This window comes from Gymnodraco acuticeps, unplaced genomic scaffold (assembly GCF_902827175.1).
Source record: "Gymnodraco acuticeps unplaced genomic scaffold, fGymAcu1.1, whole genome shotgun sequence".
NCBI classification, from domain to species: Eukaryota; Metazoa; Chordata; class Actinopteri; order Perciformes; family Bathydraconidae; genus Gymnodraco; species Gymnodraco acuticeps.
In genome coordinates, this window is record NW_022990699.1 from 1,501,933 (window position 1) to 1,528,137 (window position 26,205).

Below are 26,205 nucleotides of genomic sequence, written 5' to 3' on the forward strand. Positions count from 1 at the left end.
GGCTGCTCACCACCTCCAACAGTCTCACAGTAATGAGCTGTTTTGAGGCATCAGTTTTCCTGCAGCCAACTCTCTGGTGGACTTTATGAGACAAGCTGCGGTTGCTAAGTGAACAGTGACACAAGTGTGAAGGAGGGGTTATTTTTGGTCTAGACAACAAAACACAGAGGGTACGAAAGACTTCAGGCTCTGTTCTGTGATATGAGCTAGGCCTGTGGAAGTCTACGTTTAATTACCATGTGTACAGTATATGCATAGGCATTCAAAAGTTGATATCATGTTCTTTTCATTTTCTTTCACATGGCTTCAGAAGATGCTTGAATCCTTAACGAATTAGTCCTGAGAGGGAGACATACATATATGGTTGGCACACGGAGACTTTCAGCATCATTTTATTTAATGAGAAAATATTCGTCGTACTGAGTCATTCCTCCACACAGGAGTTATTTACTGAATGCTGTTACAGGAAGAGGAGGGATGTCAATGTGTTCACTCAGTGTTGGTATGTTGGTGTTGTAGGTGCAGCAGCTTAAAAGGCATGAAAACCACATCTTGAATTGATTAACAGCATTTAGCTTTACTCACCTCAGGCCATCACCTTTCAAAAAACGGAAATGATGGCCTTAGACAGCGAGCTATTTATTTGAAAATTGGATAATGTATAAAATATGAACTTACCAAAATGAACAGCAACTAAAGCTGTCTAATATCAGTTAAATAACAAAAAGCATTTGACACAGATGACATTAAGTTTGAAATGATTTATAAGTCTTTTTGATCATTTTTATGACAAACATTAGAAAGAAGAAATGGCTTTTAAATCTTTTATTCATGTATAAAAGTGAATAAATGTTGACACAATCTAACAAAAGCAGCATGTTGAGGTTGAGTGTGGTACAGCAGTGCGTCAGCGAGCCGGCAGTTATTTTCACCGTCACACCCTGTTGGCACACACGGGACAAACCTGCTCAGTGACTCCTGGACGACCCACAGCAGGAACCATGAGCAGCCGCTCTCTATCCCCCATCAGCCATCTCAGCCACCTGAGGGCCTCCGGTGGCAGCAAGGGTGATGATGTTTGGCACTCGGCATCACCATCACTCAGAGGTTCTGAAGAGTTGAAAGACCACCACTCTCTTCCTGACATGATTCTCATCTGCAGGAATCAGAAGCAAGCAGCAGAGGGCCTCTTCTGCTCACAGGTGAGTTCAAGTAAAGGGGCTTCTACTGCTGCTGAGATTATATTTATTGTTAGATATTGTAGCTGGTGATGCAACAAATACACTTTTTTATTTTGACCTTTATTTAACCAGGATAGGTCTCATTGAGATTAAAAATGCTTTCTCAAGAGAGTCCTTTTTAATACTGATGTTAGTTTCATTGCATGCCAACAGTAGTTTTGCATTAGTACTAGTAGATGTGACTTGAACTATGTGACTTGGGATAAAATCATATCAAAGAAAGTAGGCAGTCTATAACCAATAACAAAATCACAATATACGAGTTATATTACAATTCATATTTATTTTACAATTGGACAACAGATCACTTATTGTGTATGAGGTACACAGTAAGAGAAGTCTTTTTTTCTTTTGCTATAAATAGGTTGGAGCACAGAGAAGGAGCCGACAGATGGGGAACATGCTGACAACTATCTGTGTGCTACTTGCCTTCCTGGCTTTCACATTCCTCAGTAAGTGACATAAAGGTTGATCCTGCATGTGCTGAATGAATGAAGTGCACAGCCAAATGTCCTAATACTGTACTGTTTGTGAAGGGGATCTTTTATTAGATATATTAATTATTAATGCAACTGTTATATCCACATTTTCTCTCCCTTGCAGTGTCATATTTCTACTTGTTTGTCTCTTTCTTTCTCAAGTGGGATCAGTGGGCCGAGAAGACAACAATACACAAGACTATGTAAGCCTACATTAACCCCATCCCTCTGTAAAACATCCACAACTTCCTGATACGAGACAAAAAGACTCTCTCTTGCTGTCTTTTAGGATGCTGATGTCTTCCTCCCGTCCAAAGCTCTGTGGCTGTTCGGCTGTCTGCTGTTCTGGACTCTTTGGTTACTCCTCCGTCTCCTCCAGATGTTCCTCTTGTTGATCAAAGGCCTGCTGTGGTTCATCTCTGTTACTGCGTCCCCGCTGTGTCGCTGCGCCTCCTTCCTCCTGTCCTGCGTTCTGCTGCTGCTGCATTATACATGTGAAGCTGTGTTTTATGCAACCACCAGTCCTGTGTATGTGTATGGCATGCTTCTCAGTGTTGCCATTTCGCTGTACTTTTTCACCAGGTGAAAGCTGAAATCAATGTTTTAAAATCTGAAGTAGATCATCTTTATACAGCATACATATGTAATTTATATACTATCATATGCATACTTTTTTTTTTTTTATTCTAAAATGTCTAACCTTTTAGAATGAGTATTCCTGTGGTTCATGTCCCTTGTAGTTATATATGTAGACTTTTTGCTGTTTATTATTTTTATTTTATTCCACTTTGTTTTATTATATTTATAAATGTATAAAGATTTTAAAGATTGTAATGCCTGCACACACTGCTGCTACTGTAACTAAATCATTTACCAATTTGGGATCAATAGATGACCTATCGATCTATCTATCTATCTATCTATCTCTCTATCTATCGAATAGATAGCATGTGGTTGCTAATGTTAGCAAACAAAGGTTTTGCTGAGTCAAACAAACAGTGAGTCAGTTTGATAACTTGATGGCTCCTCTCTCCTTGGACTAGCCTTACACAACTTCAATAGGTTTAAGCAATTCAAATAATCGTCACTTGTGACCACAGTGGCATCTATTCAGAAAAAGCTACATTTGGAGACAGATAAATTAATAATGTAGGCTATATCAGTATATTAGGTAATACTTTACATATAAGAATATTCTTAATTATTTTACGTATTTACAAGATATATGCAATAACCTTTTTACCGCACAACTTCACCACTATTAAATCTTCCTCAAGCCCTCTGGATGCTTTACCAACGTCCATGCTAAAAGAAGTTTTTTCATGTGTCGCTCCACCCCTGCTCCACATTATAAACATCTCCATTGTCTCTGGCTCCGTCCCATCATTTTTTAAGCAGGCGGTTGTTCAGCCCCTTCTCAAAAAAAACAATCTAGATCCCTCCCTCCCAAATAATTACAGGCCCATCTCAAAGCTCCCATTTGTGTCAAAAGTTTTAGAAAAAGTTGTTGCTAATCAACTCAATACATTTCTGAATGACAATAAAATCCATGACAAATTCCAATCAGGTTTCAGAAAACACCACTCCACAGAATCAGCTCTCCTCAGGGTCTCCAATGACCTCATGATGGCATCGGATGCAGGCGATTGCGTGGTTCTGGTGTTGTTGGATCTGAGTGCAGCGTTTGACACAGTGGACCACGCCATCATGCTAGATAGACTCAGGGAGTGGGTAGGCATCTCAGGGTCTGCCCTCCAGTGGTTTGCCTCGTACCTCAGTGGGAGAAGTTTCTCTGTGGCGGTGGGCCCGTTCTCATCACATAGCACTCCCCTATCCTGCGGCCTGCCCCAGGGTTCTGTTTTAGCCCCCCTTCTTTTTGCCCTGTACATGCTGCCATTGGGCCACTTAATTAGCCAATTTGAAGGTGTCTCGTATCACTGTTACGCAGATGATATCCAGATATACTTCTCCTTCAAACCTGTCAAAATGGAAAAAGTAAACACCCTCATCACATGTCTGTCTGCAATTGAGGAGTGGATGTCAAGCAACTTCCTACAGCTTAATGCATCAAAAACGGAAGTCTTGATCTTGGCGGCTGATAACATCGCCTCTAAGGTAGCAAGCCACCTGGGTTCATTCAGTGGTAACATAAGGGCAAACATAAAAAACCTTGGTGTTACCTTCGATCAGTCTATGCTACTAGACAAACACATAAAACTTCTGACCCGTACCTGTTTTTTCCATCTCAGGAACATTGCCAAGCTCAGGGGGGTTCTATCCAACGCAGAAATGGAGATGGCTATCCATGCCTTTATTTCATCCCGGCTTGATTATTGTAATGCTCTGTTCTCCTGCCTCAACAAAACATCAATACACCGGTTACAACAGGTCCAAAATGCTGCAGCCAGATTACTGACTCGGTCCAAAAAAACATGCCACATCACTCCGATTCTTTCTGCCCTGCACTGGCTCCCGGTCCATCTCAGAACCCAATTCAAAGTACTGGTCTTCACATATAGAGCTGTCCATGGCCAAGCCCCAGCCTACATCAATGCCTCCTAAGGGTGCCCAGGCTAAAGACTAAGGGTGACCGTGCCTTTGAGGTGGTGGCCCCAAGGCTTTGGAACAAACTCCCCCAGATAATAAAAACCTCGGCCTCAATAGAGATTTGTAAGCGGCAGTTAAAGACACACCTGTTCCGACAAGCCTTTGGGTCGTCGGAGGAGGTGAGTTAGTGGCTGTATTTTTTATTGGTGTTTTGTCGTATGTTTTATCCTATGTATTACCTGCTGCTGTTTTATGCCTTTTATTCTACATTTTATAGTTGTACTTTGAATTGTGTCCTGTGTACTGTACTGTAAAGCACTTTGTACATCCCTGTTGAGAAGGGTGCTATATAAATAAAGTTTTACTTACTTACTTACTTCTGATCTAATGCACTTTAGATGTGTGTGTTTTTTTTATTCATGTGACTTAATGTAAATACACACTATTTATGAATACATAAATACGTTAAAACATCAACAATAATAATAGAAAGTAAGCAATATGCATCTAATTGTCTGCTCTGTTTCTGACGGAAACAAAGACACCTCGTACATTTCAAAACTATAACAAAGGGTATTTAATATCACATTTTTAGAAAATGTCCAAGAATGCATCACGCTGACATTGAGCCTCCTATCTGCACCATGTTTTAAATGGAAATCCTTAATCTGGCTTGCACATTAACACTGATTTTTAGTTCCGCCTCGGTTCAAAGTACAAAAGTGAATATATAATTGGGATAGTTTCTACATCTACTTCCTTCTTCATAAATCACTGCAGTGTTTCCTTCTTTTCAGAGTCAAATCAGGACAAAGATTGAAGGCAATGAAGATCTTATCAGTGCAGGTTTATAGACCAATAACAGTCTGAGATATACTGAATACTCATCGTGAATCCATCACTGCTTTGAGAGCTGCACGAGGAAACAACAAGGACCTTTATCAGGACCCAACTGAGCTGTTTATTCAACACTGATGACAAACAGAGGTACAGTGAGCCCAACCTGAAGAAAACCAGGCCAGGATAAGCAAACAGATTTCTCTGGACGATGTCTAACAGAGTCGTCCACAAGAGGAGGGCGACCATCACAGATCTGCCTCTCTACTACTCCGGACACCTGAGGAAGAAACTCACCGAAGAGAAGGTGAGAGCGAGGGGGGGGGATTCAGGCAGGCAAATGTGTGTGTGAGAAGAGAGGACTAATAAATGATAATGTTTTACACCTGCGTTACATTTTGCTGCCGCGTATTCAAAACGCTGTTTTTTTATTTTCAGGATTTCAAGAAATACTACGGAGAGCTCCGAGGAGCCACTCTGTTTCTGTACAAAGATGACACTCAGGATACAGTAAGCAAAATGTAGATTTGACAAGTGGAAGCAGAATCGTGATGTACATAACCACAAGTAAATAAACAGTAGTTCATAAAACTGTGAATTTAACAATTATTAGAGAATAGATTGTTAAGCTTTACAATCAAATTCAAAGAAGGAGACACAGAGGCCAGGGTGCAAACATTCGTTTTTCTTATATTCACATCATAACTCACCCCTAGATTAATTTATACATGTGTTGTTGATTATTATGTGTCTCACAACAAGTAATGTTTGTGTACTTTGTCAGTACACAGAGAAGCTGCACCTGGGACAGCTGAAGTCCATGCAGTTACATTCTCCGTATCAGAAGAAGACCCCAACCATCTTCACACTCACGCTGCAGACAGAGGAGGTGCAACTACAGGTGGGATTTTGTTATCTCCTTGCAACTCAAAAACTCAATTGAATACATAAAAACATTTCAATTAACAAAGAGATATGGACTGTGACATATGACCAAAATGTCGGCTGTTTGTGTGACTGTACAGATGGACAACTCTGACACAGGAGAGGAGTGGAGAGGCTACATCCTGACTGTGGTTAAAGTAAGAAAGCATACAAACCTAAAGACACTCTGGTGGGTTTACATTCACAATTTGGCATCAATGAAGTATTTCTAATCTGATCTATTGGACATACATATTTAAAATATGAATACATATTAAGTAAATACTAGGAACACTCCCCCCTCAAGACTTATAGCGAGGGTAAGGATAAATAGAAGGAGGAAGCAATGTCAAAGTTATTGTTATTACAGATGATCTCTGTTTCTCTGCAGAAAGAGATTCCCAGTAAGCTGCAGCTGCTGCCTGGCCAGATGTTGCAGCTGCAGGATGCTCTGGATCAGGAGAGGCGAAGAAATCCCACCACGCAGCGGCCAGAACTTCCCCCCCCGCCCACTCTTCCTCTGCACACCCTCCCCCTTCCAATCCCCCCCAGCATCTGCCTCCCCCTCCTCCACACCGCCCAAAGACAAGACTGACAACAGCCCTGAGATTCCTGCGTAAGTTTCAGTCTTTCTCACAGACAGTTAGCAGTCCGTACGGGACACAACAGTGAGACTCAGACCAGTGAATACGTATTAAAGTTATTTAATAGACTTAGCCAAACGTTACCACTTCAGCAGCACCACACTTTATTTCCTATCTACATTTTGGAGTTTTTAACACAGGGGTATGTTTATGTACCATTTACTGTATAGTGTCATAAAAACAAGGCAAATTGTTTTTTTTAAATATATTTTTGGCTGTTGAAAGTATATTGTGATTAATGGAGTCATATAAAGAAATGTCCAAAAGTGAATCTTTGTGAAACTTTGACTGTGATAATTCAACATAAATAACAAGTATGTATGTATGTATGTATGTATGTATGTATGTATGTATGTATGTATGTATGTATGTATGTATGTAAATTAGCCCATATTTAATACCAAATTGTTTACCTAATTTGCATATTTACACATTGAATTTAGGAAAACTTGTATTACACATGTAAGGAATCATCTGGGGGAAGTTTGCCTGTTTAAACATTAAAATGTTGAACCTTTTTCACACGATATAAAACATATGCAACAGGGTTTGGTGCATTGTTGATGGCCCAGAGTAAATCCCTTCCTGTTACTGCTAATCTTAAACTGATAAACAACTTCTCATCCCTTGTCCTCTAATGGCTCACACGGGGGCCTTTGTAACCTTCACTGGTAATAAGGAAGTGTGTATGTTTTTTTCTTTGGCATCGGCAGGTGTTTTTTCCATGTGTCTCGAAAAGAGGCTGAGCACATGTTGAAGGTGAACCCCGAGTGTGGAAGCATCATCCTCCGCCCGTCCACCCTGGCCAACAACTACGCCCTGACCCTCAGACAACAGACGTCCAGGTCCGAAATGTACCTACAGGAATATGCAGGAATTTCCTCTATTCTATTCTCACAAAATGACTCAAATTATCACATTTTCTTTTCTCGACTTATGGAAAGCTTAAAAGAGAACATGAATCTTTGGTTTTATATTTCGTATAACAGTACTGTAGCACTTGTATTATGCTTGTGTGAGTCAAATGACATATGTACAGGAAGAGAAGTGTCTACCAGGAAATAATTACAACTCAACTTTACAACTTTGTAAAATAAGTCTTAATTACGTGTTTTTCTACACAACTAAATGTTACTAGAATCAACAGTGTCTTCTTAACAAAGACCCGCAATAGCATATGGATCTTTCTCACTACTTTTATGTTTTATGATCATATTGAGATGCTCCAGCTGATAAAAGGATGAATACATGTAAAAGTGGTTGTTGATTTTGTCATGTTCTCTGCGTAAGCCGGAAGGGAGGTCCTGTACGATGTCTGTTCGCAGAAACAGACCCTTTAGCATTATTATTTTTGTGATAAACTGTCTATAGCTGCTGACCTTTCACTCAGTGATCAGCAGCTGCGTCATTAACCAAAGGCATTTACAGCAATCAGCTCAAATCAAGCCTTTCATAATGCCTTTCAGGCCACATTTCAGCTTTTAAACGTACAACCATAGAAAGTTTGGTCTTGTTTTGAACCTGGATCATCTGCAGATTAATAATGCCATACCTGATTTGTTAAGCACAATATGAGATGAATGAATCCCTGTTTTTGTCATATTTGCAGCCAAATATACAAAGAATGTGTTGTTGTTTATTAAAGGCACCATTAAGCAAATGCTCCTCCACTTGCTGTCTTTCAGTGGACCCATCCTGAAGAACTTCAGAGTGACCTCCACAAACATGGGGTTTGTCATTGAACTGGACACAGCAGTAAGTACCAAACTTTGTAAAATTACATTTTTCTTTTTCGTGGCTTGTCTTCATGTGTCCTCTCCTCTGTAGGTGACAGTCTCCTCCTTGAATGATGTTCTGAAATACTTCCTTGAAAAGACAGAGTACCGGCTTCACCCCTTCATGGCATCTCAGCCCTACGACACTCGCATCGGTGAGTGGAACTCTGCTGTGAGAAGACTTCAGTGACATGTACACAACCCCTAACGGTGTTTATCTGTGTTCAACAGACATGTCTCCTGTCCCAAATATACTTAAAACAGTACCCAAAGCACAAGTGGCCCCTATGCTGCGTTCAGAGACCAAAGAAAAACTTCCGCCGCCTCCAACAAACCAAGATGACGGAGATTACGTGATGCCAGATGATCATGATCCCAACCTAAAGCCAGGTGAGAATGAATGAATATTGGTTTTAACATTTGTAATATAAAAGCACTTAAAGTGTACATATGACCAATAAATGCAGTCTAAATCCCACAACAGGTGAGCTGGTAGCACTATAGGAACGCCTTTGGCATACACTTCCACATTGACTGTATGATTAACTAATTATTGGAGTCAATTTTAAAAGTCATGTCACTCTGACCTCCCATCCGTCCCTTTCTTGTGAATGAGACATCTCAGGAACGGTTTGAATTTCTGTTGAATCCTGTTAGACTCAAGGATCAACTGCTTAGGCTTTTTTGGAAATCAGCTTATTTAGAAAGTTTCAAGTAAATGTCTTATAGGACAACATTATGAAGTGATGACTTCATCAGACATGGATGTAAACAAGACTGTTATTCCTGTTACTTTATATTTGTGATTTTCTTTTCTACGCTGTATATGGAAATGTTTTTTATAGCTTGAAAAGTGGTAAAACATTTTTTTTTTAATGTTTTCTATCTAACACAGTTCAGATGGATAGAGAGCTGGAGGCGGTTTTAAAGTTACGGAGAGAAAACCTGTACACTGAGACTGAGGAAGTCAACACGTACAAGAATCAGAGCAGTGAGAAACCTCCGTCAGCCGCTGTGCGGTGGAGCGGAAACAGTTCAACCATCTGAGCAATGAAGTCCGCTGGGCTCACAAACCTCATAAAAGGCTCATTTAATGTTTAACCTGTAACGTGGGAGAATGCACGCTCCTGCCACCTTTAGTCACTTTCAGAAATTGTACTGTACAAAATAAAAATGTTCTCAATCTCTTAACGCAGGGGTCTCAAACTCAAATGTTGGCACTAAACACGCAAGTACAACATTGGCCGATGGGAATTACATTAGTTTTGCTTTGGTCATAAGTAAAAGTGGTAATAGTAGTTTCTAAAACATGTGATTGCGCTATATAGAAACAGGGAAACAACATTATTACAACTTGTGCTTTGGAGTAGATGAACATACCAAATGTTTTTTATCATCTCTCCAGTATTGTAGAGATATTGCAATACAGACATGTTAAACTCATGGTTGTGTGAGTTATCCAAATGTCTGGATAACAAGTAAACAAATCATTCTAAACACATGTATTTTGAATCTGGACCTCGAGCCATTCGTTTGAGACCCCCGCCATTTCAATACAGTAGTTGGGTATATGCGAGAAAATAGCAAACAGATTTGTAAAGATAAGAATAGGAGTTCAAGGCTAACGATTCATTGTTATATTTATTATTAACAACTCAAATCAATCGATCAGTTACATGTGATACGGATGTTTTTTTGTCTCACAGTTTGGAAGGTTATCATGCTTTCTTTTTTGCTCATTAATTGTGTTTTAAAAGTGTAAAAATGAACATTACATCAAAATTGCGTGAGACAATAGGCTACTTGTACAGATCAGAACGATTGTACATTTTTGATATGAAAGAATGATCAAACTGTAAAATACAAAACTGCACATACCGGTGAATCTTACATTTCTTTCTTTTGTTCAAAAGCACAGAATTAAAAAAACATGATCCAGGATGATCATTATTCTTTATTTTTCCACACATAAGCCAACATAACTGTTTTGAATAATATAATCATATATTATTCCATTTAGATTGAGATTCTTATTTTTAATAATTATCATGGAACGTGTTATAGTTTAAAGTCTTAAAGGAATCATTCATCACTCAGTAAAGACAGCAAGACTGTGAAAAATATTCAATAACAAAAGAAAAGAAACTCCCTTTTGTCTCCTCCTTCACTGCAGTGTGTTTCAGAGAATCCACCTCTCCTCATTCATCTCACACTTCTCACACTATATCGTAGCAGCCATCAAATATCTGTAATAACTTAACACCTTAGGATTTAAAAGATAAAAACTGAATAAATAAAGAAGATTGTTCCCCAATGAAGAAACGCCTCCATTGTTGTTGTTGTTGTTGTTGTTGTTGTGACATTACTTCTCGGTGAGTGACAGCTGCAGGATCCTCTCCAGCTCAGTCTCCTCCTCCTTCTGCTTCCTGTGACACAAATAAGACACATATATACTTGTGGGTATACTTATGTGTCACTCCCATGTACTTTTACTAGTCAGCCTGCTAACGTTTTGCACATGTTTGACAATCTGCCTAAATTATATTTTATAAAATAGTTTTATTAAAATTCATTATTTTAAGCTGACGCAACTGCAATTATGTTCTGCTTGTATAATGACAATATGGCCACTGGGCAAACAATCTTTAAGAGATGACATGAGCAGCCCTACCAGCATTTGCCATGGTGGCCTAAACATTTTTATTTGGTCTTAAATTGTAGTTCAACATTTATTTCCTGTTACTTCTGGACCATGACGGTTGGCCAGCCTTTAATGTTTAACTGAGTGGAATAATGAATATGTTTTACCAAAATGTTGGCTATATTAAGGAGTTCTCAGGTTGTGACAGTGCACTGCAACATGTTGATGATCTTGTTTATTGGTATTTATTATTTTTGATATTATTTATTTAAATGTAGATATGAATGTATAATTTATTTTATTTGTTATTGTTTTTTCAGTTGATTACCCTGAACGTATAATTCAACAGTTTAAAAGTTCAAATTATTATTTGTATTTGTTTTAAAGTACAATAAATGGATCAATGAATAATCGCATTTAATAATCGCAATTACAATTATTGACCCAAATAATCGAGATTATGATTTTTGCCATAATCGAGCAGCCCTACCACTGGCTACACCGTAACCGTCAACATTTCGGTTGTTGCTGAGATCAGGATTCAGTAAATAGACACAAGAACAGAGAGTTGTAAACATTGGGTTTCAAGAGAAAAAGGAGTAGATATTGTAAAAGAACTCCCTGCAGATACAAGTCTCAGTTTAAAACTTAAAAAATAACTCTGGTCACAGATTAAAAGTGTGCTAAGGCAAAACTATCATGAATGTAGAAGCGTGGGGTCAAAATATCCATGAAGGTGTTTTTAAATGTTAAGTTTATAAAAAATCTAAAGTGTACTTTTTTCAAGCAGACAGTAATAAGTCAGTCAGCCAAGGCTGTGTTCACGTATGCCCGTCAAACAGCAATAACAAAAGGACTGTTCCCACTATACAACCTTGTCTTAACAATATGTGTTACTATTTTGCCATCTCTGTATTAATGTGCACAACATGGGACCGATGAAAAGAACAGATTTGGACACCCCGCTGAGTCGCAGACGCTGTTTGCCACCATATGCGCCAAGGTGGGAGTCTGAGATGGAAGAGCAGATTGCTGCACTCTCTATGTGGGCACACTCGTTTGTAGTTAGTTTTCAGAGTGGCTTTGATTCGTTTTAGTTGCTTTTCCGTTATGGTATTGTATAATGTCTCAAAGAATGAAAATACACATAGACAAAAAATATACTCATTGGACATCTGAACGAATTTGACATAATGTCTGTGCATATACAAGAGCAGACTGCATGTGAAATACAAGGAATGAACTGGGAAACAATTGTGGCACATGCTGATCTCCTGAAATGTCTGTTCAGTTTCTGTTATTCAACAGGCAGGTGACAGATATTCATGCTTACTCGTGTTTCAGTAGTGATTATAGCTTTAAAAACTTAAACAAATATTACATTTATGTTTATTTTAAATTGGTGTATATCTCTTCACCCTTCAGTAAAGGGAACTGAGAACTTCCACAACACCAATATGTGCGATATAAATACCATTACCATCATTACAAAACACTTTCTGCTATATAACATGTGCAATATTACTATTATTATTAGTAATAACGTTCGATAAATAACGTGCAATTACGTAAAAACGACCACTATGGTTTTTGAACTACTAAATGCTGTTAATATTTACATTAATTATGTGACCATGTATGTTTCCTGTAGTTATTGAATTGCTCTTTTTACTGCACTGTTGGTGTACAGTTTTATTATTATGCTGCTGTGTTTATTGTGTTTTTGTAACTCTGGCACAACAATTTCCTTCGAGATGAATAAAGTCCTATCATATCTGTTCTTATCGTATCTAAACACGGATATATTGTTGTAGTTTTTCTTAAAAGACATTGTTTGTATCTATTTGTTTTGCGAAGAAAAACCGCTTATTTGTGTTACCCCGGTCCACATACTGTACGTTAGTCCTGTGATGGACCGGTAAATGTCCAGCATGAAGGTGTGCTTTATCTCAGGTAATATAATGCACATGCCCTTCTCTTTGTTTTCCTCCTGCCTCACCTGTCTATCTCCTCCTGTTCCCGGCACGATATCTCCATGGCGAGGCGCAGCTGCTCGTCGAAGCTGGATGCCATGCCGAAGTGTCCAGACAGCCGTGGGTTGGTCACTGCGCTGTAGGAGAGGGGGGAGTCGGCGGGGGGGTCGGACGGGGAGACGGGGGCCGTCTGGCTGGGGTCCGCCATGTCCTCTCCTTCTCTGCTGGACAGTGAGATGGACAGAGACTCCTGGATCGCCCTGAGAAAAAAAATAAAGATTTAAAGACTTGAAGTGAAGTGTAATTAAACAAGGAACAAAGATATCTTAACAGGGAAGGTTCACTGCGGAGCTCCATTACAGTATGAATGGGAGGTACTGTTCCCAAGAGAAGGAGGAAGAACGAATTAATCACCGACCTCTATTTAGAGACGTTTAATTAAATGACTCCACCAGCAAGGGGTTTCCAATAATACGAAGGAATTATGAACAGACATGAGTTCAGTAACAAATACAAATGTTCCTATTTACACTTAAAGACCAAAGAAAGTAGATATCTGTACTGAGCTGATCAATTAAGTTACCTGTATTATAGCACAGACTCTGTTGAATAATTAACACCTATCCACATATTCACTGGGTATCAATCATTTGAAAAAAGTCTAAATATCTTTTCATTGTTTTTGTGCTTGAGGCACAAAAACGTAATCAATACATCATGGCTATATCAAATGATAGAGTTGAATTCTAAGTCAGCTCACCTCTCCAGCTGAGAGTCGCCTTCGTACAGCGGAGACGGGGGCACAGGGCGAGTGTTGGTCAGGGCCTCCCAGATGGTCACCTAAGAAGCACACTTAGATACTGAAAAACTGCCTTTAAATATAAAAAGTGAAGAATCAATCCCCCGTCACACACGTAACTCTGAGTCTGATCATTCTAACCTGGTCGCTCTCTGTGCCGGCGTCCAGCAGGCTCTGCTGGATGGCAAACTGCAGCAGGTTATCATCCTCGTCCCTCATTGGCTCGCTGCGGCCGGGACCAAGAGTAGCGTAGTCTGCGGGGGGCTCAAACACTGAGGGGTCCACCTCGCATTGGAAGGGAGGGGGAGCCTGACCTGGGGGATACAACATCACTACACGTGCAAGTAAAAATATGTCCAATTTATAAAAGTACTTTCAAGCCTGTGCTATGTTTTGGAAATTACTACAACCTTATTTCTTTAAGTCGTTTATTTGCAAAAAACGAAGAAAAAAAAGTCATCGTTTTTTTTAATGAGATCATAACTAGTGTGTATTTACCAGCTTCTTCAGGGTCCACCGGTGTGTGAAGCGTCACAGAGCTGACCGGCTCGTCGCAGCCACACAGGTTACTGAACGTCACTCTGGCATTCAACACGTGAAACAGGGGAATCTCTGGAGGACAGACAGAAATCGACGAAAGATTTCAATGGCTGATTATTCCAGTAGCACAAAAGGGAAGTGAAAATAAAAACACACAGTTAGAATCATGAATGAGGAGGCGTCAGATGGCACACACAAAAGCATGCTTACAAATGAGTCCAGAATTAAGATCTAGTTCTCACCATTTTAGTTCTCACGTGTCGAGAGCTACACCTGGAACAGCGCTGTCCAAAGTGTGGAGATAAGGCTGACTATGCAAAACTGCATATACTTAAATAGGAGACTGCTCAGACTAACTGGAGCATCACAAAGAAGCACGAAGAGGCCAGAAACAGCAGAGACAGGCAGCAAGGGAAAACAGTATTTATAGCTAGCATATGTTCGTATTGAATTTGGTGAATTATGTTTCTTTTTGCAAGTTCTGTCTACTTGATGAGTTAACAAGATAATAAAGATCATCCTAGTTCTTTGAAAGAGAAACGCTTTAATTCAGAAGATTAATTACATTTTTCTGATTTCTGTGGATAAATATTCTCTTTTGATAATTTGTGAGTTTATTTTATTTATTTATTTCACTCGAAGAGAGCTGCAACAAACGTAGCTTTCAAACACGTCTCCTAACCCTACTGTGTGACCTCTCACACCCACCTATCTTGACAGGGAAGCCTGGCGGCAGGCGCAGGGTGATGAAGTCACGGAGTTTGGCGAAGTGGGCGTTGGAGATGGCCATGAGGTCGATGATGGGTGTCACCTGCTCGGTCAGGGACAGAGGGTGACTCTCACTCAGCCACAGCGTCGCTTTGAATCTGGAGAGGACACGGAGACACACAAGAGAGCTTTAAGGGCTGTTGCTATTGGCGATGAACATTACTGCCGCGTGTTTCCAGGGTTGCATCGTACCGCTGGACTTTGCTGGTGAGCTCGACGGGACGTCCGATGTCGCGTTCGTTCAGGTTGAACTCCGGGTCGAAGTACTCCTCGGCTGTGATGGCGGTGGGGTTGTGGGGACTGGCACACTGCAACACATTACTCTGACAGAAACACAGAGAGAGTTAGAAGTGGCGTTGTGTTCATCAAAGAAGACTGCAGGAGGTGTGTGTGAGATGCACAGGTGCAGTCGAGACTCTTACCCCATTTTGAGCTGTATGTTGTTCAGCAATCCCCAGGAAGGACTGCAGAGGAGTCTTTGAGCCTGGGTGGGAATACAGAAGGGAAATCATCCTCACTCTGCTCTGCTTATTCACTATTGACTCTACAAGGAAGGCAAGGGGTACGCCTAGAGTAAAATGATCACTCATGATGAGAACATTTCATTTGTTCTATGAGTCAAATAGAAATACTCAGTCATCGATTTTGTTTGATTTAAGATAAGATCAGATCAGATAGTACTTTATTGATCCCAAATTGGGAAATCTTTGTGTTGCAGCAGCTTAAAAAGACATGGCATTATACAATAGAAATTACAAAGACTAGAAATAAACAAGAAAGTAGAAATATACATGTTCAATTTACAAATTAACAATACAAAAATATAAAGCAAGTTATTATATATACATAAGTATGTGAGGGATGGAATATTAAATATTAAACTGAATATAAAAATGTAAAATGTACAGTGTGATTTCAAGTCCAAGAGAAGCTATGGAGCAGAGAGTTCTTTGTTATCGAGAGTTATTGCAGTGCAGGAATGTTTTCCACATTACCTTACATGTACTGAGGCTTAGTTTGATTTTCTCTGCACTTAGCTTGGGACCTGATAACACTAATTTGACCCAGTGTGTGTTCACCTTTGCTCCTTGACTTATCCTGGTCTGATAGATGCTCTGTCCTGGACCGAGTCACCAGCTCCACATTGGTGGCACTGTACACCTGGACACAAAGATAGAGAACACATTTTCTTTTACATATTGTTCAAGTTAAGTTCATATTAACATATTTGTGTGAGTAAGGGTAAATGAGACTACTATTCTGGCCAAAATGTATTACTTTGTTTCCTTCTCCCTTTGTAATATTTTCCTCCCTTTTATGTCAAGGAAAATAGATTAAGATAATGGTGAAGTTTTGTTTTTTTGTGTGTTTTTTTGTCTACAATGATGACGAATTAATGTTGACAGTCAATGTTATTGTTTAATAACTAGGGTGCAGTCTTGTCGTCATCCTTGATAAAATGGTTTCTGGCGAACACACAGTATCAAGCTTAAAGTGGACCTATCATGCTATATTTGAATAATATATTCTAGGGCCACACCTATATAAAACATGTCTGCAAAGTTTTTTTTTCAAAATACCAAACAGATCATGCATTTTAGCCATTTTAGCATTTTCGCTCTATTTGCTCTTTCCAGCCCTGTTTTTGCAAGGGCTGATTCTGCGGCAAATGAGCTGCAGCTGACCACGAGCGTCATGTTACCATGCTGTTACCATGCCACGGCAACCTCTCATTCCCCTGATAGGTGGAGAGTTGCCCATATAGGCGGAGCTCCCCGTTTCTGATGTCAGAGATATTTCAAATCTGTATCAGTCTGTATCAGATCCGTTGCAGCCCCGTTTTTACAGATTTTTGGTATGGTGGAAAAGAGAGAGGGTTGTGTTTTCTGACACTTGGTGAGTTCCCTGACACACCGGGGACACATATTCATGTATAAAAGACGTACAAAAGTGCATTTTCCATGATAGGTCCCCTTTAAGCAAGTTTTCATCAAATTGGCTCTGCAGTGACTTACCTTGGCTTCGTACCCGCTGACCGCCTCACTCTTCTCAGAACGCCAGCCCCAGATCCCAGACTTGTTCCTAAACAAGCAAAGAGATCATAGTAAGGGCTCACAAAGTCAATATTTGTGGGGACATGGTGTAATGTGGACGATAATGGGCTGTTTCCAGGCTGATATCAGGTTTTGTGGCTGTAACAATTCTAGTTTGTAGATATGAACACAGTTTGATCTTTTTACCGTTCAAAGGCAATGTTGCGAGTGTTGAGGTGCGTGGAGACGATGGGCGATGTGATTCTCTGGGCTGTGTTCTCCTGCGACGGCTGCATGGCTGCCAGGAGGGAGGTGGCGTCACGGGGAGACAACACCAGCGGCTCAGTGTACACCACCTGCTTCTCATGGTCCACTTCCATCACCACGGCACCTTCATCTAAGAGGCGCACACAACAGAGACATTTAAACCTCCAACAGGTTTGTTTCTACAGCTTTCGGGATGGCAAGTTTCCATGAAAAAAATTAAGGAGGGCACCTTCTCCCTTGAAGATGTAGCTGCGTCGTCCTTTCAGCCAGGTCATGTGTTCAAAGCCCAGGAGAGTGGTGTCCACTCGGAGGCACGAGCCGCTCTTCCACACCCGGTACACGTCACTAGGACACACCTTCGACACCAAAGGCACTGAGAGGGAGATCAAAGAAGAGGCGAAGCGGTTTAGAAACAAAGAGGCAAACAGTGAGGTAACAAACCGGGAATGGGTGAAGAACAGTGCACAAAAAAAAGAGATTTACATTTACATTTACAAGTTTTCTGGAAATTGTACGGTGTAAAAACATTATGCTTTTATATTGTAAGACGCCCTTTTTAAGTCCTTCACCCTCGGCTTGCTTTGTGTTGGGAACTCTGGGTTTCTAGCGGTTACCATAAGAGGTAGACCTTCATTCTTGTAGTACCATGGATACACAAAGTATTTTACAACCTATAATGATTCAAAACACATAAAAGTAAGCAAAGATCATCAACAGTACAGTCTTTAAATGTCTTGCTCTAATTTATTAAAGAATATATGTGTAGTACAATACCACATTGTATATATGTATGATCTTTCTTGCAATTACTGAATCACAATAGTACTACAATGTAAGAATTGTAACTGCTGCATCTTCTGCAGATTAGAAGAGGCAAAGTAATACAACTCAACAAAACACATTACTTAATAATGCTGGTAAATATCCTTATAATAAAAATGAATTACAGATAACACTTTAGAAGAGGTATCAGTCATCTGTATTGTTTTAAAGCTTCAAATGATCCTGCCCTGTCTAGTGTGTACCAATGTTTCAAAGTGACTGACAGCTGCTGTCTCGGAGCTGTCCCTGCACTGTGGTGCTGAACCTGACCTCTGTGAAACACACTCACCCCAACTGGTGAATTCCCACTTCATCTCCACATAGAAGTCTCTCGCCTGGAAAAGAAGAAATGTTAATACTTTCTGGTTTAGTTGTGAACATGATGGAACAGTGCCTCAGTTTAAAGAGATGTGTAAAAACCCACCTGTACAGAGTGGCACTTGTATAAAATAATATAATAACATATAATGATGTTATTTGTTTTATCTCACCATGTTTAACCACCTCCTTAACTCTATGTTTTTAATGCATTTACTTTGTAAATAGTTATATTAAGTGTGTCTTTGTTGTGTTTGATGATTCAATATTATGATATACATTCTTGTTTTAGAATTATACAAATATAGCTCTAAGGCATGATTTATGTGCTCTGTGCAACAGGCAAGACTTCAAGACCTGGAGGCTTACATATTCGAAAAAAATGGCCAAATGAAAGCGGTTTACCTGTCTTAGTTTGCTGAGCAGCTCTGGGATGCCCGCCAGTCTCTCAGTGGCCCGTTTGTAGTCTCGGTACTGAAGCATCAGCTGGACCAGCTCTGGGTCTCCGGTGCTCACCGCCTCCTGCAGAACTGAAACACACATCCACATGTAATTGCAGTAGGTGCTTCTTAAATATCTAGGACATGAATCCAGCAGCCACACACTCACTGGTCCAGCCCTGTGAGTTGTGGTGTGTGGGGTCTGCGGACCCTCCCAGCAGCACCCGGGCAGACTCCAGGTGGCCCAGACACACCGCCAGCTCCAGCGGGGTGCGCCCTCTCGGATCCAGGCGCTCCACATCCTGCTGCAGAACCAAACACACAAGCAGCCTCAGCGCAATGCAGTGCATACTATAACAATAGCATCCCTGCACTGCACACACATCAGCTGCACAAATACACCTCCTTACCTCTTTCTTCTGCAGCTCTCGATCGAGCTCCAGGTACTGATTGTTCCACACCAGAGCATGCAGAGGAAACCCTTCTTGTGCCATGGTTGACAGTTAACACAGTATAAAAGCTATGTGTGCAATATGACTCCTGCAGCCGACAGATTGCACTGACACCACAGCAGACCAGCTGATCGCCACAACTGGCTGGCTAGCTGGCTAGAAAATGGGTGAAGTCTGAAATACTTTACAGGAAAGACTGTCACTAGGCAGTTTATCCAATAACGTTGGGCATCAACAAAGTAGAGTTATGTGCGTGCCTATTTAAATGAGTGGGCTGAGTTAGCTCACCTAACTCAGCCCACTAATTTGCTGTAGTTAACTGACAGCTAGCTGAGCTAACGGTGGCTAACTGGCTAATAACAACATTGTTTCCTGCTCCACTTGACACCTGCTTTCCATTATTCACAAAGCAAGACAGCTAATGCAGCCGAGCAGAAATGTACCTCCCCAGTCCGTCCATCTCTCTTTCACGCTGGGTTTAAGAAATAAATATGGGTGAAATCGCCGGCTGATAAAGTTAGCTAGCTCCCCCGCTGTCACTGCAACCACCCCTGTTTATATCGCAGGGATGTCACGCACGGTGTGTCAAAAATAAATCCAGATTCGGCCTTTATTCCACTTTCACATCCAGGTCACCCGAGCTGAAGCCATCCCATATGGTGCAGGTGACAGTAGGTGCAGATAGAGACCAGTCCCGATCACTAACTCATCTAGCTGCATCGATGAAGTCTATTTGCAGCTGCATCAGCGTTATTTATTTATTTATTTACGTGGGCGTCGCTTTATTTCCAGGTTCTGGAGAGACGCTGGGGGGGAGCAGGGGAGGGGCTCATTCTGATCTGACAGGGCAAATAAACCAGTGAACATCGAGCAAGAATTGGAGTGTAATTTTACATTTCAATCGTGAAAAAGCTACTTTTATTTTTACTAATTTAGCTGCAGGAATGATGCCATGTTATGCTAGCCTACTTCTACTCCACTACATCCCAGAAGGGCCTAAGAAATAGTCCTTACATTAACACATTATTGCATCAATAATTATTCAAAAATATAACATACCATTATCTTCAAATCAACATTCTGCATGTACTTTACTACATGAAGTATATTTGGATGCAAATACTTTGGAACTTTTACTTTTACTCTTTAATTTTTGGTTACCACTTTACAATAAGACTCCCCTTTTAAAGGGTTTACGAATAGTTTGTAATTCATTTATTAATTAGGTTGTGAACACTTTATAAATCATTAATAAGCTTTTATAAGACATGAGATAACCAGGGTGACTGTGACCGGTTGCTTGCCAAATAGTGAGCCCACATGTATCTGTACTGCTAAGCCTTATATTGGCTACTTAGCTTACTTCGTCTTCTTCATCCGCCAGCATCCTTGGCATCTGTTGCTCACTGAGTTGATTCTCGCCAAGTAGCCAATATAAGGCTTAGTCATCTTGCCAAATAGTGCGCCTGTGTTGATGTCTATGTTAGAACTGGTTTACAAATGGTTCTTAATGATTAATAAAGTGTTTACAACCTAATTCATAAACCGTTTATGAATCCTTAATATGGGTCTTATTGTAAAGTGGTACAGATATTTGATTGAAGGACGTTGAGTTGTAACAACTGCTACACTGTTATTACTTTTTATCTAAGAAAAATATAGTTGTTCTTCTTCCACCACCGCATTTCTGTGATAAGGCCGACCAGTTGTTTCTCTTTTTTATTGAAAAATAACACAAATAACATAAAGTGAAAAAAAGTATTCTGAAAATAATTACAATGCTACAGGAATCCCGTTTTGATAATCGAAAAGAGGAAAATACATTTACACAAAAGTATATTTTGATATACTTATTTCCATTTGAAGGGATATGGCCTGGAGAACAGTCTGGAAAGAGGCCTTTTGATACAGAACCACTAGACTTTATAACGGAACCAAAAAAATGAGCAACACCAGCCCCCAAACTAAATTGTACATCCCTACACTGAATTGGACAAGGTCATGAAGTTCTGAGAAAAGTAGATACTTGCACATTTTCATCAACGAAAGAAAATAAGTGTATCAAAGAGGGATGGGGAGCAGTTGTATCTAGAATAATAACATGTGACTGTAAAGGTTGTCTCTGTACAAAAACAAAGCAAGTTTGGAAATAATAGCACCTGAAGTCTAACGTTTGTTTGAAAATGCACCGTTTATCCGACACCTAACCCTTGGCTCACTATTCAATGCAACCTGCCCTTTGCTGATTGGTGCTGTTGCCATGTCGATTGCCTTCTCAGTCTTTTTACACAAGCACATCCACTCGATGTCCATGTGCACTCACCATGTATACCACTGAACTCCTGCTGCACCCAAATGCCTTTCTAAGCTGAACATACAAACACAAGGCATTGCAGTCACTCACTTTATAAATCACAAAGACCTGTCACCTTAAGTCGTCTTGAAAATAAAAACTCTCATCGCATAGTGGCTGTGCATGTAGCGGACGTCATAAAACTTCTAAACATTTGCTCTCTTTGAATCTGACAAAAATAACCATCTATTTAGAGCACCCAGATGCAGCTGATGAGTTCAAATGATAAATGACATCATAAATAAGACTTAATGGGCACCATCCAAACGTAACAATGCGGTTAAACCCCAAAGGTGAAACTAAAAAGTATTTCCCAAATAGGAATCAAGATGGCGTCTGTCCAAAGAAGAGTTAAACTCTTGGTAATGAGCAATTCAATACAGAACATTAATTGTCATCCCACTCCTGGCAAAAATAGACATTTTACTTTTCCAACAATAACTGAAAAAAGCTGAGTTTACTGTTAAGGGTATATGGAACAAATGTATAGAAAGTTAAAGAAACTTTGTTTCAGCTTTGACGACCCTCTCACCAACACCACTTTAGTGACTTTAGACCCCAGCCCTCCTCTGATGTGAAACAGGTGCTTGGTAACTTCCCTGCATGTCTGTGTCCTTTCTGTCAAACAGAATCACATCAGGATCTGCTGCCTGTGCAACTCGTATTGCCTCTGCAGTCACAGGACGCAGAGCCTAGGATATCCTCTGGATCAGTTTATCATCTGATAGGAAGTAGAGCATGTTGACTGACAGCTCGGAGATGAAGGCCTCACAGGCCTTTCGGGAGACGCCGTTACAGCCTCGCAGGTCGAGCAGCGAGATGCAGGCGAGGCGGCGGAGATACTTTAGACACGTATCTGACAGTTTACTGCAACCTGGGGAAGAGACAAGAACACAGGGCCATTACAAATGATGCATGTGCGTCATCAACAGTCTCATATATCAGACTTTTCATTTGACTAAAGCGGAGACTTGTAAACAACATTGTAGTTGGCCAAGAAAATTACATTTGGTGCATCTGTAGTTTAGTTCATAGTTTTGCATCTTTAATATGATCTATCCTCATGAATCTCTCACCTCCCAGGTTGAGTTCTGTGACGGTGTTCCGGGTGGAGGAGCCCACTGCAGTCAGCAGGTTGATGGAGTTGTCCGTGAGGTTGTTGCAGTGGGAGATGTCCAGTTTTGTTAAATGTGGCATGTGGCGGATCACCAGGCGCAGGGTGGAGTCGCTGATGTCCAGGCCGGCTAGACGCAGACACTGCATGCTGCGCAACTGACTGCGATTGTCACAACCTGGAAGAAGAGAAGAAGAAAGGCTAAGTTTTTGACTTAAGATTTTGATAAAGAAAAGGGAAAATTAGAAGAAAGAGTATAATGTAGGGGATAATAGGATGCAAGAGTTTCAGAGGCTTTCCTCACCTGGAGGGGTGACTAGATCCCTGATCTGAGAGTCTTTGACTCCGTCTGCATACCGCAGGTCAAGAGAGCGGAGGAGAGGGCACGCAGAGGAGCAGAGAGCGGAAATAGATAACCATGAACACCCGGCCAGCATCAGATCCTTCAGCGCTGCAAAACAAAGGAAATGTTCAAATACGGTGGAGGTAGGGCTAACTACAAATAAAACTAATTCAAACCACATTTTATAAAATAAAAAAGTAAATATGCGATTTAAAAAAAGTTTGTTACCATTGGCTGAACATCAAGAGAGAGTGTATTTGACGTACCAGGAAGTCGGCCAACGAGCCAGCTGAGCTGTTTTTTAGAGATGTTGGTCCAAGAGAGATCGAGTGTGATTGGCTGTCTCTTTATGATGCCCGTCAGAGCCTGAGGAGTCACGGTGCGTTTGATGCTCAGGTCGATCCGGGCCCATAGCCGCTTGTCTAAACACCTACGAACAAGCACACACAGATTTGGGACACATCCATTTCAAGTTATTTATCTGCAAAGCAATATGACCTACTGACACTACTCGGTTATTAATGCGGATACACACCATGTCACCACGGAGTTTGCATTAGAAAAGATATTGAAAACAATTAGGAAAGAAGTTTGTGACAACTGAAATCCACTTTAAAAAACCTTTTGACTTTCCACGGCTGCATGAAACTAACCGCAACTCAGAACAATCTGATCCCCTTTAGATGGCTGTTTTAATGACAGCCATCTAAACCTCAAACTACGACCTGAAAAAATAAATAAACACGAGTCTGTGAAATGATGTTTCCATTGTTCCATTTCTCGATAAAAAATAATTAGCATTGGAGCTTAACGGAACCGGATATTTTGCAAAACATGAACACGATGCAGTGGAATCAGATATTATAAACCCCTATCATCTAACGGGTCTTACCATTTGTACCAGTTCTTGCAGACGGCCATGCAGACGCAGAGATCTGCCCGACTCAAGTAACGGAAGACAGAGACCCAGACCTCCCTCTCGCAGCCCGGCCCGCTGGCTCCGTTCTCCCTCTCTGCCTCGCCCCCCCCCTCCTGCAGGGCGGACAGAGGGATGCGCAGATGTGGAAGATCGGGGGTCGACGAAGAGGAGGCGCCGTTGCTCAGTTTAGCCGGCCTGGTTTTCTGAGAGTCCTCCAGCCTCTCTCGAGTGTCTGTGTGTCCGCTCGGTGTGTGTGGGCGTGCGTGCTTACTGGAGTGTGGATCAGGACCGCGGTTCCTAATGGGGGGTCTGGCGAGGACCCTGCTCTGGTTGTGTATTGTGGAAGGGGGAGTTTGAGGGGCGATGGCTTCCAATTTGGGGACGATGGCCGACGGGTCCCGCTGGGCTCTGGTTCTGGGCTTTTGGAGTGCAACTTTTCTCCTCACCGTCTCACCGTCCTGCTCGCTCTCCTCCTCGTCCTCCTCTGCTCCGTTTTGGTTGGCCGCCTCGCTCAGGTCCTCCTCTCTCTCTTTGGCTGCCTCTCGCCTCGACTGTGGCTGGTTCTCCTTATCCAGCCCCCTCCCGCTGTTCTGCCCCTCTTCCTCGTCGCTGCTGCTGGAGCTGCTGCTGTTGCTGCTGCTGCTGTCCTCCGTCTCCAACTCTTCATGGCTTCTACCACTTCTCATGCCTCTCCCCGCTCCTCCCCCCCGCAGCCTCACCCCTCTCCCCCTCCCTCGGCGAGCCTCTCCCTTGGGCTCAAGTGCCAGACCGAGGGAAGACTGCTGCTGCTGTTGCTGCTGCTGCTGCTGTGCTGCTGCTGCTGCTGGAAAGACGCCGACGCCGTCCCCCCTGGAGAGCTGGGGTGAGGAGGCGCTCCGGCCCAGGTGGAGCCCCGGCCTCGGCCCTGAGAGAGTCTGCTGGTGGCGGAGCGCCGCCTGGACGGCAACCTGGAGCACAGCGAGCGGGGGGAACGCTCCTGAGACGACTGCTTCTGTTGGGGAAACCAAAACGGACAACAGATGAGAACAAGATAGAATATGCTTCAAACACTTAATTCAATAATAGTATCGTCTCTGTTCACAATGACCCACAGCACCTGGAAATAACCAAGTGCCACATCGCAGCTGCAATGATGTTCAATTTCACAGTGCTAACTGCAGAGTTGACGAAGCAGACAAATAATCTAAAACTATTTTGATAATCAAATCATCTTTAAATAGTTTGTCGTGCAAAACTGGCAGACAATCGCCACATGTTCACCGACGAAGAACCCAGAGACTTCCTGCTTAACTCGGATTGAAATCTTATTAAACTGAAAATCTTTAGTACATTTAAATAAACTTCTTGGACAAAGGATTTTATTTTGATGTAACAAGGTCATTGAACAACAGTACTGTGGAATTCAAATAGAATACGCAACATGACGATAGAAGTGCACTGCTTACCGTTAAAATTTTGCTGCGCTCTAGTTTTATCTGCAGTGAACAAAAAAGGGGTTGGGACATTAAACAATGTCAAACAAAGAAAAGAAACGCATATTTGTAACTGCTGTTAAGTCAAAGGAGGTGACTTGTATCTGCAGCATCTGTCCACCCAGCGTCAGGGTTAAACCACATTTAAAAAATATGACTCGATAGATTTAGCTAGCTGTTGATCATTAAAACACCAACTTACCCTCTTCTTCAGTCTGAGCTCCAGTGCATTTGCTCTTTGTCGGTTCTGTTGATGCTGCAGGAGCAGCTTCTGAGACGGTGGGGGAGCTGTGGGTCGGGAGGAGGAACCGCTACGTGTCCCTCGTCTCGCCCCTACGCCGATGCCTTCCCGGTAGGCACGTTTGATCGGTGGCAGAGCGGTTGAGCCCTCCGACTCTCCACTCTCCTCATCGCTGGTAGACTGGAGTGGGGGGGCAGGGAGAGAAGATAGGTGAGTATGAACATGAAACATATGAACACATGGTGTGTGAGAGAGAGAGAGAG

General features: G+C 41.5%; 4 protein-coding genes across 4 annotated transcripts in view; 2 read left to right on the forward strand and 2 right to left on the reverse strand.

Annotated features, from left to right (window-relative positions):
- Positions 1-969: 969 nt before the first annotated feature.
- Positions 970-2,448, forward strand: LOC117555786. The gene is made up of 4 exons (XM_034230750.1): positions 970-1,202; positions 1,606-1,693; positions 1,883-1,923; positions 2,010-2,448. The coding sequence occupies exons 1-4, from the start codon at positions 1,002-1,004 to the stop codon at positions 2,304-2,306; spliced, it is 627 nt and encodes a 208-aa protein (XP_034086641.1). The 5' UTR covers positions 970-1,001; the 3' UTR covers positions 2,307-2,448.
- A 2,867-nt stretch (positions 2,449-5,315) lies between these two features.
- Positions 5,316-9,494, forward strand: LOC117555744 (signal-transducing adaptor protein 1-like). Its single transcript, XM_034230707.1, is given in 11 exon segments — positions 5,316-5,411; positions 5,543-5,614; positions 5,889-6,005; positions 6,130-6,186; positions 6,420-6,527; positions 6,529-6,644; positions 7,386-7,517; positions 8,358-8,427; positions 8,500-8,598; positions 8,645-8,837; positions 9,343-9,494. Coding segments are annotated over 11 exon segments (1,212 nt in total).
- A 575-nt stretch (positions 9,495-10,069) lies between these two features.
- Positions 10,070-20,571, reverse strand: ankrd13d (ankyrin repeat domain 13 family, member D). Its single transcript, XM_034230896.1, has 16 exons — positions 19,459-20,571; positions 19,218-19,353; positions 19,014-19,138; positions 18,580-18,625; positions 17,698-17,841; positions 17,409-17,598; positions 17,184-17,250; positions 16,248-16,329; positions 15,591-15,652; positions 15,361-15,491; positions 15,109-15,266; positions 14,359-14,472; positions 14,002-14,174; positions 13,822-13,901; positions 13,088-13,321; positions 10,070-10,873 (listed from the first exon to the last, which is right to left on the reverse strand). The coding sequence occupies exons 1-16, from the start codon at positions 19,540-19,542 to the stop codon at positions 10,810-10,812; spliced, it is 1,890 nt and encodes a 629-aa protein (XP_034086787.1). The 5' UTR covers positions 19,543-20,571; the 3' UTR covers positions 10,070-10,809.
- A 506-nt stretch (positions 20,572-21,077) lies between these two features.
- kdm2ab (lysine (K)-specific demethylase 2Ab) overlaps positions 21,078-26,205 on the reverse strand; it is a 13,571-nt gene continuing 8,443 nt past the window's right edge. The window contains 8 exon segments of the mRNA XM_034230895.1: positions 21,078-22,727; positions 22,930-23,145; positions 23,272-23,418; positions 23,577-23,740; positions 24,203-25,040; positions 25,043-25,220; positions 25,675-25,704; positions 25,904-26,122. Coding sequence (XP_034086786.1) covers positions 22,546-22,727; positions 22,930-23,145; positions 23,272-23,418; positions 23,577-23,740; positions 24,203-25,040; positions 25,043-25,220; positions 25,675-25,704; positions 25,904-26,122 — 1,974 coding nt within the window. The 3' untranslated portion in view covers positions 21,078-22,545.

Bases quoted from the DNA above. Each gene is read 5' to 3' on its own strand.
- LOC117555786 (XM_034230750.1), top strand. From the start codon at position 1,002: ATGAGCAGCCGCTCTCTATCCCCCATCAGCCATCTCAGCCACCTGAGG. The intron at 1,694-1,882 runs GTAAGTGACATA...TTCTTTCTCAAG, and splicing joins CCTGGCTTTCACATTCCTCA to TGGGATCAGTGGGCCGAGAA. The intron at 1,924-2,009 runs GTAAGCCTACAT...GCTGTCTTTTAG, and splicing joins ACAACAATACACAAGACTAT to GATGCTGATGTCTTCCTCCC.
- ankrd13d (XM_034230896.1), bottom strand. From the start codon at position 19,542: ATGGCACAAGAAGGGTTTCCTCTGCATGCTCTGGTGTGGAACAATCAG. The intron at 17,251-17,408 runs GTAAAAAGATCA...TTGCTTGTTTAG, and splicing joins CGCAACATTGCCTTTGAACG to GAACAAGTCTGGGATCTGGG. The intron at 15,267-15,360 runs GTACGATGCAAC...TGTCCTCTCCAG, and splicing joins CTCACCAGCAAAGTCCAGCG to ATTCAAAGCGACGCTGTGGC.